A 13,513-nucleotide genomic window follows, 5' to 3' on the forward strand; every position below is an offset into this window, starting at 1 on the left:
GCAGAACTACAGCAAGGTTGATTGATTGATTTATTTGTGGGGTTTAACGTCCCAAAACCACGATATGATTATGAGAGACGCCGTAGTGGAGGGCTCAGGAAATTTTGACCACCTGGGGTTCTTTAACGTGCACCCAAATCTGAGCACACGGGCCTACAACATTTCCGCCTCCATCGGAAATGCAGCCGCCGCAGCCGGGATTCGAACCCGCGCCCTGCGGGTCAGCAGCCGAGTACCTTAGCCACTAGACCACCGCGGCGGGGCGTACAGCAAGGTAAATTGAGGCTTGAACCAATTGTATATCCAGCCTAGTAAGTGTGCCTTCATTTTATTTATTTTTTTATTATAGGTGCTATTAGAAGTAATTGTAATGTATATGGGAAGAAAGGAAAGTGGACAAAAAAAGATAACTTTTCACTGGCAGGTACCAAACCTGCGACTTTCGAATATAAATGGATAAATGAATATTCAATTAGAAGTTAAGATTAGTGTCGATAAGACACATAAGTCAACGTATTACGACGTTAGTTTTGTTGCAATATAATAATTGGTGCCTTAACGTTGCGTAAGCTTGACGTATTTACAGTTAGGCGGCACCTGAAAGAGTTAACCTCCGACTGGTGGAAGGCGACAGCGTAATCAGGTACAATCCGCATCACCTTCTCATTCGATTTTTCGTGCTTAACGTCGCTAAACCAGCACACGATTATGAGAAGCGCCTTAGTGGAGGGCTCCGGAAATTTTCAACAACTGGGGTTCTTCAACGTGGGCCTCAGGCACTTTCGCCTTCACCGAAAATGCGGCCGCCGAGGCCGGGATTCGAACCTGCGACCCTGTCGGTCTGCAGTCGAGCACCAAGACCATTTGACAGATCGCCGTGGTGGGTGGCCTGTGTATAAATTCCGATGCGCTTCAGCGCTTGTCAGTTTGTTTGTTTTCATTAAACGACTCTCTCTGTTCACCGCTATCGGTCTACAGCATGTATTGCTCGATAGTGTGACGTTTGTTTCTCAGGTACAGGTTCACAAAAACAAAAAAAGACCCGAGTCTTCAAAACACCGACTGCTGCCTTCGTCAACGTCACGATCACGTGACACTATGGAGTCACGCAACGACCTAATCCTCGTGGCACAGTACTACTTACTTTGTTTAACATACTACTTTCTTGCCAGTCTGATAGACGGCACCTTACAAGTTCAGAACACGGCCCATAGGCACAAACGCATCTTACTGGCGGTAAAAAAAAAAGTTATCGTAAAAGAATACCTGAGGAGAAGCCCGACGTTTCGGGACCTCTCCTCAGGTGGTCCAGAAACGTGGGGCTCTCTTTAAACTGTGGCTGGAGCCATTTAGAAGTCGTAAAGGTATGTAATAGCTCGCACCGTCTGACACCCTAAAGCGCATGCTTGAAGCGCATACCTGCCCCGCCGCGGTGGTCTAGTGGCTAAGGTACTCGGCTGCTGACCCGCAGGTCGCGGGTTCAAATCCCGGCTGCGGCGGCTGCATTTCCGATGGAGGCGGAAACGTTGTAGGCCCGTGTGCTCAGATTTGGGTGCACGTTAAAGAACCCCAGGTGGTCGAAATTTCCGGAGCCCTTCCCTACGGCGTCTCTCATAATCATATGGTGGTTTTGGGACGTTAAACCCCACATATCAATCAATTTGAAGCGCATACCTGAGCAGGGAGAGCAGGTCTTGGAATGAAGCTTTGTACAGCACGTTGTAGTCGAACAGGGAGCAGAGGAACTTGGTGTCCATCAGCCGCACTCGCATGTCCTGTGGGAAGAAGGCCGTCGGTCGTGCCTTGGTTGGGGCTGCTTTTCCCGCCACTATGGGCTTCGATTTCACAACTAGTATTTTGGTTTGGGAATGCTGTTTGCCATTAGCGGGTCACATTTGCCAACGTACAGTGTGTACCACGATTCCCTCGTATCTGCCTTTTATTTTGTTTTTACATTATAATTTCTTTTGCGAATAGCGCTAACGTAATAACCCTCCTCTGATTACGTGCAAACAAAAATCACAGAAGACGCCTAATGCCTTAAATGATAAGAAGAAAGAATTATTTTATATGTTACAAGTATAAATGCCATTACCAGGCTTTCTTTTTTTTTTTTTGGATGAAAGGGGGGGGGGGGGGAGAAGACTGGCTTTTTAGTCACGCTTTATCTATAGACTCGTGCGTGTGTATATATGCACATGCTAAACCTAAAACTTGCAGAATAGGCTTAAATCACTCGCTTAAACTCGAAGAAAGTCACTAAAACATAAAAAAAAGAAAAAAAACTCAGCGGCAGAAGCAGAGCGCAGAGGTGGCTACTAGCAACTGACTTTCTTCGCTGTGGCTTTCTTGGTGTTTGAGTATGCGCCAACTTGTCCAACAAGCGACATTCACGAATCACCCCACCTGTTCTCCCTAGCTATACGGCAGTGGTCAGTATCTCAACTTCGGCTAGTCTTCACGACAGGTATTTTTTTTTTTTCTTTTAGTGACGAAGCCCCTTACGCCGTGGGTCATATGTCCCGTTTCGTCGTAGTCATCGTAGTCGTAGTAGACACTTGCATTGCATGTCAATAAAAACGGTGTCACAGCATATACACGGAGTGAATGATGATGAGTATAGGGTGAAACGTCCGTCAGTCAGTCCGTGCTTCCGTGCATCTGTCAGTCAATCCGTGCGTCCATTCGTCCGTTCGTCCGCTTCGCTCCACTCGTCATCATTTACCTCGTTGACATGACGTGATTTTTTTTTCTCCTATCAACTTTTAACGACTTTGTTTCTTTCAAAAAGCGTCCAGCTATCCAAACAATCGCACAGTGAGTTGAACAGCAGTGCGGCTAAAGAAATTTTGGGGCACCCGTGCCGTTTTGATGTGCATCCATAAATAAATAAGTGGCGAGAAGAACACAGTACCTGTAGGAAGCGTACTAAAGGCGAGGAACAAACCGATGTCTCGTCCTTGAGCTCGGAGTGGCTTAAGGGCTGTTTAAAGGGACACTAAAGTCAAACAACAATTTACGTCAGAGTGAAAGCTCAATGTATGAAAACGACCACATCATCAACAAGAGTGTCCTACTTGCCGAGAAATTAAAGTAATTACACAAGAACACAAGCGCCGAAGTAGGACATTTTCAAAATGATCGTGAAGACCTCAGAGGGACCGCCTATAATTAATCACTAGTAATCGATCTAACTGCACTAAATAAAGAAAGTTCCGTGCCGGAAGAAACGCAATAAAATGCTGCTTGTTCGTTTCTGTTTGCTTCATAGAAAAAAGAAGCTCCGGACGTTACTATGGGGAATGATGTGAGTGGTTCAAAAGTTCAATTTTCGCGTGGTTACACGGGACAGGTGGAGCCATCTAGCGGGGCGCAGCTGAAGCAAAAACGTCTGCAGTCTCGAACAAATATACCCGGACACGAGCTAGTTCATCAACGAGCCTTGCAGCATCACAGCAAGGAACGGCTCGGGGGTGCGAGCTTGAAGCAGGCCGCAACGATGACGCAAGATGAGACCCATGAAGGCAACTACCGAGCGAAAGTTCAACGCCGGCGGCAATTAAGGTCAAAGTTAGAAGAAGCTACAAAACACGACGCCCCACCCCCAAGATCCACCCGCCTCCACGAGGTCGCACTCAGAATATTGCAAACACGAAGTTTCAAGACAATCTCGGTCCTTCGCAAGATACACCCGACTAAGTACTCCGACCCCAACTGTGACTACTGCCACGAGCCAGCAACGACGGAGCATATCCTCTGCGAATGCCCCGTTCACGAACCAAGCCGAGCTGCTTTTATGAAGAAAAGCCCAACGTACCCTGCCTCAGCTACAGCAAGACATGGAAGGGACTACCAACTGGATACTTGAAGACCCACTCATCAGAGCCAGGCTGAACCTGTGGTGTGCTGCCATGCGCACGATCGCTATTTCCTGCCCTGCAGTAACAAGCTGACCAGTTTGAGGTCACCCGAGTTTTTTTTTTCATGGTGCTGAAGCTAACAAGCGAGAGCACATTGTAAATAGTCCAATAAAGTTTTCAATAAATCAATCGATCGAAGCCAATGGCGGGAAATTGATCAATGGCTGTTGTTGCTACTGTGGCTCCCGCTGCTTTCACTCTGCTTCTACTAGCACAGTAAATCCGGGCAACGTTGTGCGTGGCAACAGTGACGTGAGCCAGTTCGGTGTCCGCTTTTTGAGACGGGTAGTTTGAAGTGCGCTAACCGATGCGGACCACTAAAACGTGATTTTATTTCAAAATAGGCCCTTCCTTGGCATAAAAAGTAACACTACGAGGTTTCTGGACCGCCATTTTAACAATCAACGTCGACTTAATAGTTGACTTAAGTGTCCCTTTAACAGACTCACGTGTGCGTCAGCGATAACACAGATACGGTTCTGTTTGTTGTACGACCAGTTGAGAGCCTCGAGCGCGTCACGTCGTATACAGCATGGAGACATTCATGCCCGTAACACAACACTGCGATGTCGTTATCTTTTTTTTTCTATATTGCACACATCTTGGTACACAGAAGGCCACAGCGTATTAGTGGCCTTTGAAAAGGGTTGTCCTACCAAAGAACTTACTCAACCACTGATTAAACTCAAAACCGGCTTACTAAGGCCGATTCATTTACTAGCCCTGATTAATTGAAAGACTACGCCACCTCCAACGTTGCGAAATTTATCAGAATCCTCGAGGATAATACGCGAACATCAAGATCAGTTTTCAGGCCGTGTTGTGCAAGGTTTCTTTGTCGGGCCAAGCGCTGAATAGACGCTAGAAATGGCTGTCCTTTTTAAACCATCATGGGCTTCGAAGCGACTAACCATTTCGGTGATTCACCCAGTCGTAGGTGCGCCTATCCATGAATGAGAAAGGCGCATTGGATTACGCAGCTGGATTCTGTGAACCCTTCTTCTTGTAAGGACAGAAGCTTGAAGGAGTTGGTAAGGTAAGGATCCATCAAGAAGATATTAATAGCGCATGAACGATAACGAAAAGGGACACGACGAGTAGAGGAAAAGGGCGCTGACTTCCAATTAACCTTTTCTCAGTGAAAAGGTGCCTTTATAAATGAGGAAGGAAAGGGACCGAAAAAAAAAAAAGAATTTGCCAAGCTTGCATTGAGCCGTGCAAGCCTTGAAACAGCAATACTGGACAATTCTTAAGACTAGTCTGGTTGCTTCTATATCCTCCTCGGACCCGCGCAAATTCATGGTTACATAGGCGAAATCAAAACAGAATTTTGGAATGCATACTTGCAACAGCTTTTGCACGCCGGAGTCTGCATTTTCACGGCCGAATCTGAGGCACTGCGCCTCAATGCTCAGAAAACGAATAACACTCGCCGATAACAAAATTTTACATTCGCTCGCGAAAATCACGCGCTTGGTGTGAAACTCTTAGCAGCAGTGTCGCGCAGACGTAACGCCGATGCTACACTGTAACTTCGTTCGGCGAGGGCATCCCAAGTTCGGGCATCCAGAAGAACATGCCTGATTTGCAAGCACTGGCATGCGGCTTGCTCACGCAGCTTTTGGCTCAGAGCGCACCTTGGTTTTCGGCTGCTTTCGGGGTGGCTCAGGGTGAATTTCGGGGCACCGCAGCTGTTTTAAATGCGCAGCATTTCTCAATCGCACGATGTCGTGCGTCGGCGGCAATTTCCACACCCCGACTGCGCATGCTCGGGCCTCGCGTATCGTGCCGCACGCTAGCGTCTCGTCTTATCGTCCGGCAGTTAAGAGATCCGAGACTTCATTGTTGGCTGTTGTCTCGAGAACGCGTTCGCCCTTCTCGTCACGGATTCCTAAATGAAGCAAGCGGCAAAGCTGAATGCCAAAAAGCTATATAACAACTGCATCAGAATGGCCCACATACGCACGCCAAAACACGCAGTGAGACCGATCGTGCATTATAACGTACATTTGATTTGATCGGTATGTGGGGTTTAACGTCCCAAAACCACCATATGATTATGAGAGACAGCGTAGTGGAGCGTTCCGGAAATTTCGACCACCTGGCGTTCTTTAACGTGCACCCAAGTCTGAGCACACGGGCCTACTGCAGCCACCGCAGCCGGGATTCAATCCCGCGACCTGCGGGTCAGCAGCCGAGTACCTTAGCCACTAGACCACCGCGCACGGGCAATTTACATTTGAAGAAAACGGCTTGTGATAACCAAAATACTCGCCTATAAGGTTGCGTGACGTGCGGAAATTGATAATTATTATTAATTAACGACATTGCACTCACTAAACGTTCTTACGATAAGTCGTAAGAGAAAGTTATCAGCCAAGTTTGATACTAGATAGCCTGATACTTGCGAAAGCGGCCCGGTAACGGCAGAATAGCACTGACAAACAGAAATAAGGAACGTTGGGAGTGCGGCCATCAGTAGAAGCGGTCTAAGTTCCCACACCGCACTGGTCCACGGTAACGTATGATAACATTACAACATTGATTGATTGATTGATTGATTGATTGATTGATTGATTGATTGATTGGACTGATAACTAGATGACGCACCCTGAGGATGTGACGGTAGGCCATGATGTTCCCTCGCGTCACTCCCGCAAGGTCCATGCAGAGGCCATCCAGGTTGATGCGCAGCAGCAGCCGCTCGACCTTCTCCACGAATGCGTCGCTGGAGGGGTTCAAGAGCCGAAACTGCTCGATGTTGCGCCACGTCATCAGCCCGACGATCTTGAATGAGCCGCGCTGGACCTGCTGAGCCTTGAGGGCTAGGAACGCGTCTGCGAGAAGGTCGACGTTTATTCGGAAGCGTGAATCATTGTGGTAAAGCTTCACTTAGTTCATGTAGGAGCATAGGAAAATATTATTGTTACGCACAATCCAGATGGTGTAAGAATAACCGTTTATTGGGGCTAACTTGTGGCCGAAAAGTAAAGGAAAATGTAGGCAGCGTTTCTAACAGGAATCAATCTCCGAGAAGCCCTCGAGCGGTGCACCACTTCTTCTCTGTCAAAATTCTGTGCTGAGGAGGCGCGCGCCGTCACGGCCTTTCCTTGTCCCATCATCTGGCCGCTGGTCTCTTGGGGGGCGCACGAACTAGCGCGCGTAGTTTGAATACTGCGTCTGTCTTGCGTCAATATAATGTAAGCAAGAGACATACGACGTAAGGAAACAATAAAACACCATTATCTATCACTCCGTGATGTCGTTCATACTCTCAAGCTCCGTTTATGATCATGTTCAGGCGAATGCCTAGACCTTCGGTTGTTTACTTTTGGTCTTGCTGTCATTCGGAAAACGACAGAACGACTCTCCTCTGCGAGGTTAATAAGACGAGTATGCACCAAAGTGTTTACTGCGTCTTCGAAAATGCGTCTCAGTGTGGTCAATATTGAAGACGGTGCACGCGTGCGTTCGATTCAGCAACACCAGTCGGAACTGGATCGCGCCGGTGCACGAGAAGTTCACAACTTGTGCAGCGCGAGTTCAGCGGTGAAGGCACAGGGTCGACATCAGAAACAAATGACGAGGTGCCCACAAGGTGCGGACCCTATTTCTGTTCTCTTAATTTACGCTGTCCGTTTACATTTACCGCGATGGCGAAGCACCCTATAAGGCGCAAACACCTCAGAAAAACACACCGCGTTAGTAGAGGCGGGTATACGGCGCCTAAGCCTAAATGTGCGTCGTTTGCTCGGCCGCGTACGCACGCTCACGGCTGCACCAATTGCACCAAGCCGCACCAAGCAGGCATCATCAGTGTAGGAGGTGCCAGAAGATCGTGAACCAGTGCTGCGCCTCTTGAAACGAATGGCGGCCTTCAGAGGTCGTCACTGCTGCACCATTAAAACGAATGGCAAGGTGCAGCACCTTGTGAACTGTTTTCACGTGGTGCAGGTGAATCGAACGGACCTGGTGTTAACAGTTCTACGAAGACAACCACTGGAGCTGTGAAGTCCAAAACATTTCGCGTGATCTGAATCCGTTTCCCCTTCCCATCGATTCATATCAGCATTGTCATTCTGAACACTGCCCGATTTCCACGCATCATCCACAGCGACTTCAACAGTATCTGAGCACCCGCGGACTTCAGGCCTCTTTCAGCAAGCGCTGTTCTTGTCAGCCTCTTCTGTACGTCCGTTATTAGTGCGCTTCAACAACATTTTCAATTATGAACGTAATCCAACTGGCCCAACTTGCCATCTTGCTGCCCTTTCATACTAGCTTCGCGTTTTTTTTTTCACTCAACAAAGAATGGTATTGTTACGTCTACTGTAATTTCGGTGACCATCGTAGCGACTCGGATGGACAGATGGAAACATCGTAGAATAGCGAGATTCGAACAGTAATCGTAACAGTGCGAGTATAATACTTGCCGTACGACCGGACCGTGAACTTGATCCTCACTTGATCAAAGGCCACGGCGTCCTTGATCAAGATTTTGTCGCAAAGGTCAACAGGATAGGGGCCCGGATATGTGGCTCCTATGGAACACATGATGTTCAGCTTCTTTGGCAAAGTGTGACCTAAATGCAGAATTAAAAAAAAGCTGCAGTTTAATATTAGGACATTTCAGCGAAGCATGCACGGATTTGAAGAAAGCCCAAGCTGGGCTACGAATGAAGACAAGACATAAAATGTACCAAAACTATCGCAGACACATGAAATCTGTGTCGCATTCAAACGCTCCCACTTCATTTCTTTCTTAAGCAGAAGTTCGAGGAGAGCTACAGCCTCTAAAGGACTTGCAATGATTATTTGTGACCATAAATAACCTGTGAACACACATTCCTGTACTCGTGAGGCATTGTCTTTCCGTCGACGTCATATTCGTGGATTTACTCCAGAAGTGCTGAACACGGTGGAAGCTCTTTTCCTTTCTGTGGTATCTTTCTGTATTATCTTGCTATAGTATATCAGCGCCTATGTTCATGCAAACTTACCTGTCTCACGCGATTTATTTCATTAAAAATAAAAATTGCCGTTAATTCAATTATAACTAGGTTCACCTAACCCTTCACCAAGCTTAGCAGGTCTTCTTAGTTATTTGCAGTGAACTGTATCAGCTATTCCGTCTGAACTCATGATAACAAAACACACTGCAGAAGCAGATGAGGGGTATCATCATCATCATCATCCTTACTACACCCACTGCAGGACAAAGGCCTCTCCCATGCTCCGCCAGTCAACACAGTCCTCTACTTGCTGCTGTGACTTTGTAGCCGCAAACTCCCTAAAATCACCTGCCCACCTAACTTTCTGTCTCCCCTTGGTCCGCTTGCCTTCTTTTGGAATGCAGTCTGTGACCCTTAATGTCAATTGGTTATGTTGCCTTCGCCCTACGTGCCCTGCCCATGACAATTTCTTCTTGATATCGATTATGATGTTTTTAAAGGGACACTAAAGGCAACTATTAAGTCAACGTTGATTGTTGAAATAGCGGTTCAGACACCTCGTAGCGTTCGTTACTTTTGTGCCAAGGAAGTGGTTATTTTGAAATAAAATCACGTTTTCTGCTCTGCATCTGGTTAGCGCACATTAATTTACCCGCCTCAAGCAGAACGTCTCACGTGACTCTTGCCGTGCACAACGTTGCCCGGATTTACTGCGCGGCCGCTAACACTAGTAGCAGCAGAACGAAAGCAGCGGGAGTCACAGCAGCAACAACTGCCATTGAACAATTTCCTGCCATTGGCTTCGAGATTGTAGACGTGCTTCGTTTAACTGGGCCCCGCTAGATGGCACGACCTGTCCAATTTATTCAGGTGAAAATTGAACTTTTCAACTACTCGTGCCGTTCCCCATAGTAACGTCCGGCGGTTCTTTTTTCCATGAACTAGACAGAAACAAACAAACCGCATTTTATTACGTCTCTTGATGCAAAAAAGGTTTTTTATTTAGTGCAGCTAGTTCGATTACTTGTGTATAATTTTAGGCTGTAACTCTGACACCATCCTGACTATTTTGCGAATGTCCTACTGCGGTGCATGTGTTCTCGAGCATTTACCTTTATTTCTCTGTAAGTAGGGCACTGCTGTTTATAATATTGTCGTTTTAGACGTTGTCGTTGAGCTTTTACTCTCGCGTAAATTGTTTTTTTTTTTTACTTTAGTGTCCCTTTAACACCCGTTTGTTTCCTGATACACTCTGCTCTCTTCTCATCCCTTAGGGTTGCGCCTATCATTTTCCTTACTATTGAGCGTTGCGTCGTCCCCAACATGAGTTTAAACCTCCTGGTAATCTTCCAGAGAGGTGTATACTTGAACATAAATCGTAATCATTGGCTGTTGATTAATGCCTAACGTACAGCTCCCAGACATCGTAAGGGTCGGGAAAATGAAATACGCTAGCCCAGTGTGGCCAGCAGGCCACCTACCTTGCGCTTTGGAACTGACGGTTCCCGTCGGTGACGTGAGCTCGAGAACAACCGGAACGGTGTTGTGTAGCGTCGTTTCCAATCTCAAGCGTCTTCTCGTCGACGTTTTCGTGGTAGACGTTATGGAGAGCTCCGTCTTTGGCACTCCAGAAACAACCGAGGCATTCTGAATATCTCCGAGGTGCGACAGCGGCGTCGTGGAACTGAGGTTCATGGTTGATGACGTACGAATGCTGGAGGTTAGGCCACTGATTGCGTCACCACCCCGATCACTGCTAGCACTCGCTGATATCGTGTTCCAAGAAGCCTTCGCCGTCGAGCCAACTTTTGTCGGCTCGCTCAGATTGTGGCTTTCGGTGTTGTTTCTGATAATATGAGGGGGTTCTTGGGTGTGTTCTTTCGCGGGCGCGTGTCCTTCAGCCGTTGCTGTTTCAACAGAGCTACCGCTGGCATTAACTTCTGCATCACCGACACGACTCTGTTTCGTAGAAGAACCAGCACGCCTCTCGACGGCAAACGTAGTTTGGAGTTTGTCAATCCCGCTCGAGCCACCCGCTACCGGTGTCGTCCCGCCCGTTAGATTGGTCTCAATCATCGCTTGCACGAATTCCGTACTTCGTGCAGAGATGCCCTTGGCAGCGGACTGATCCAAACGCAAGCTTGTCCTGCTTCCAGAGGCACCACGAACTGGTCTAAGGCTGTCATCATCGGTACTGAAATCTACGTCATGGCTTGTAGCTGCGCCTCCAACTTTCCGCTGTGTTTTGTTTTCACCTCCAGTCACTGAAGCCGTGTGACTCCCAAACGTTAAGTTCTTGTGGACTGCAACGACAGGCGCTCTGGTTTTGTTGTCAATGTGCGTTCGTCCCTCAGGTTCAGAGACGAGGCCTTGGCGTGGGCCTAACGTTGGGAATGAGCCTTTCCTCATCAGGGCGTCCTGCCCACCGGGCTTTCCCGTAGGGCCCGCAAAGCCTTCATCGTCACCGTCCTCTTCGTCATCATATTCATTTTCGTAGTCGTCGTCGTAGTCGTCGTCGTAGTCCTCTTCACTTGAGCCTTCATCGACCACCACATGTCCTTCTGAACCGGAACGGGCATTTCCGCCTTCAGTATCGTCTTCTCGAGAGGACGGAAATAATTCGTCGTCGACCGAACCACTGAACCGGTTGCCTTTAGAGTGCACATCTTTGCTTGCTGTAACCGAATGCTCATTTCGACGCACGTGTGACAGAGACACGTTGTCTTCTACAGCTTTAACGGTTCTGAGCCCCCTATACCTACCTGAAGAGGCTTCTACTGGTGTCTTAGATGGTGACGATGTAGTAATGAGCGACGTAACATTTCCACCGTTTAAAACCTTCCGGAAAGTCTCTGCTCTTAGCGCAGAATCAGTTGCTATTTGGTGGCTCGATGACGTCGTTGCTGTATCTACACCAGTGATATGGTTCGGGAATTCGGAGGACCAATTCTTTGAGTTTTCTGGGGTAACTTTATGGCTTTCTGCTGTGGCTGAAAAACCAGCTCCCATGGCAGAAACTCGGGAGGATTGCCCCGACCTGTTATCACTAGTATTCGTTTGATGGTTTGCAGGATGGTCGATTTCGTAGCGAAAAATACCTTCCTTTTTCGCATCCGTTTCTTTTTCTGACAGCCCATTGTTGGCACCATGGTCGAAGAGCCAGTCTAGCAGGCCCGGTGCTATACTGTATGTCGCTGCTGTCTCTGTCAGTTCATCATTACTCTCGCGAGTTCTGCTCGGAGACGTCACGTCGCCAGTCAGCTCAGAAGAGTGCTGAAACGCTCCTGGTTTCTCGCGTGTCATTCCATTCAGTGAACCAAATCCTTCGTTGTAGGAAGGCACCCTACATCGCGAAGAGTCGTCACAGGTCTCATTCGTCGGCACTCCAACGGTCGCTTCACTGCTCCGCGCTGACACGTCTGATTGTCGTTGGCCTTTTGCGCCGCTAAGTGCCTCAGAAGCTTGAGCGATGCTGAGAGACGAGCCTTTCGACGTGCTGGGTGTCGCGCTCGTTCCAGAAGTTTCGATGCGACCAGAAGGCGCTGGCGCTTTCGCGAATGAGATTCCCTGGAGATGCTTGCCGGGTTCCTGCGTTTCGTCGGTCTTTCGGTCCTCCAAACTTCCAGCGGCAGCGACCGCTGTGGTCCCGAGGTGGCTCACAGGAGCCTCAGTCGGCGTATTGCTGGCGAGTTCTGGGGTCGTTCTACGACGCTTGCGCACTACGCGTCGCACGAGTCGCCTTCCTTTCGGTCCTGTCAGCGCCTGCGACGGGCCCCGAGTCCAAGGCGACGTCAACTTCTTTCCCGGCACGTGCTCGAGCTCCGTCAGATTTTTACCAGGCGGAGAGGGGCTGTCTCGGCGTAGATTTGACCCCGTTGTCCTGATAATTTCTTCCTCTTTCTCCTCTTCCCGCGTTGTGGAGCGTCGTCCTGTCGTGCGCTGGGGTCGTCGGGTCGTCTGGAATGCCTTATCTCGGTGCGAAACGACATCGCCTCTGCGCGACGCAGGTGTTCTGCTGGTATGGTGGTGGCGCTCGGGGAGGTGCGGTGCGTTTTGCACGTCAGCGTCGATTTGGTCGTTGGCGGCGGCGGCGGCGTTGGCAGCTATCGAGCTCGCCGGCTTCTCGAACTCCGCTGCGTCGTCGAGGGGCGTCGTCGGTGCGCTGTACGAGTTCACTGTTGTGGAGAATTAAGAACAGAAATAAAAAAAAGGCCGCCTCAGGACCGCATCGATACAATAGAAAACCGGCTACTCTTAAGATTCAAGGCGTTTGTGGTGCCTTGACTTCTTTATTGTGTCCACACTCGCACGCCTAGCCTTTTTAACACGGATGCAATGCACTTAACACATGCTGCAACGTGAACCGTCGCTTTTACCGCGGCTACAGTCGTTTCTTACCTCTAAATGACTATCCCCCTTCCGCATGACCTTATTACTCAAAATGTTCTCCAAGCACGTCCCTTTTATGTGATTTATATTGTCACCAGCTGAGTTTCTTCAATATCAACAATTCTTCAAGGTTATGATAACATATTTCACTATTATATATAACAGCATTTTTGTGTCGATGTATAAACTACTGTACCTGATTTTAGATATCTATATCTTCAATAACTACTGTACTGTAAACGGTAATATACT

The 13,513-nt window shown here is 48.3% G+C and overlaps 1 protein-coding gene across 10 annotated transcripts in view; it reads right to left on the reverse strand.

Annotated features, from left to right (window-relative positions):
- The window catches only part of LOC142803632 (uncharacterized), a 72,276-nt gene that overhangs the window by 25,551 nt on the left and 33,212 nt on the right, over positions 1–13,513 (reverse strand). For 7 of the 10 annotated variants that reach the window (XR_012894209.1, XM_075889074.1, XM_075889077.1 and 4 more), the window contains 4 exons: positions 10,354–13,047; positions 8,354–8,503; positions 6,531–6,757; positions 1,675–1,775 (listed from right to left, as the gene is read on the reverse strand). Coding sequence is in view for 9 of the 10 variants with exons in the window: in XM_075889074.1 (XP_075745189.1) it covers positions 1,675–1,775; positions 6,531–6,757; positions 8,354–8,503; positions 10,354–13,047 (3,172 nt within the window). In the remaining variant the exon portion in view is untranslated. The remainder of the gene's footprint in view (positions 1–1,674; positions 1,776–6,530; positions 6,758–8,353; positions 8,504–10,353; positions 13,048–13,513) is intronic. The other 3 variants (XM_075889078.1, XM_075889080.1, XM_075889079.1) reach the window with 2 other exon arrangements.

The sequence above is a fragment of the Rhipicephalus microplus genome, chromosome 3 (genome assembly GCF_043290135.1).
Source record: "Rhipicephalus microplus isolate Deutch F79 chromosome 3, USDA_Rmic, whole genome shotgun sequence".
NCBI lineage: Eukaryota > Metazoa > Arthropoda > Arachnida > Ixodida > Ixodidae > Rhipicephalus > Rhipicephalus microplus.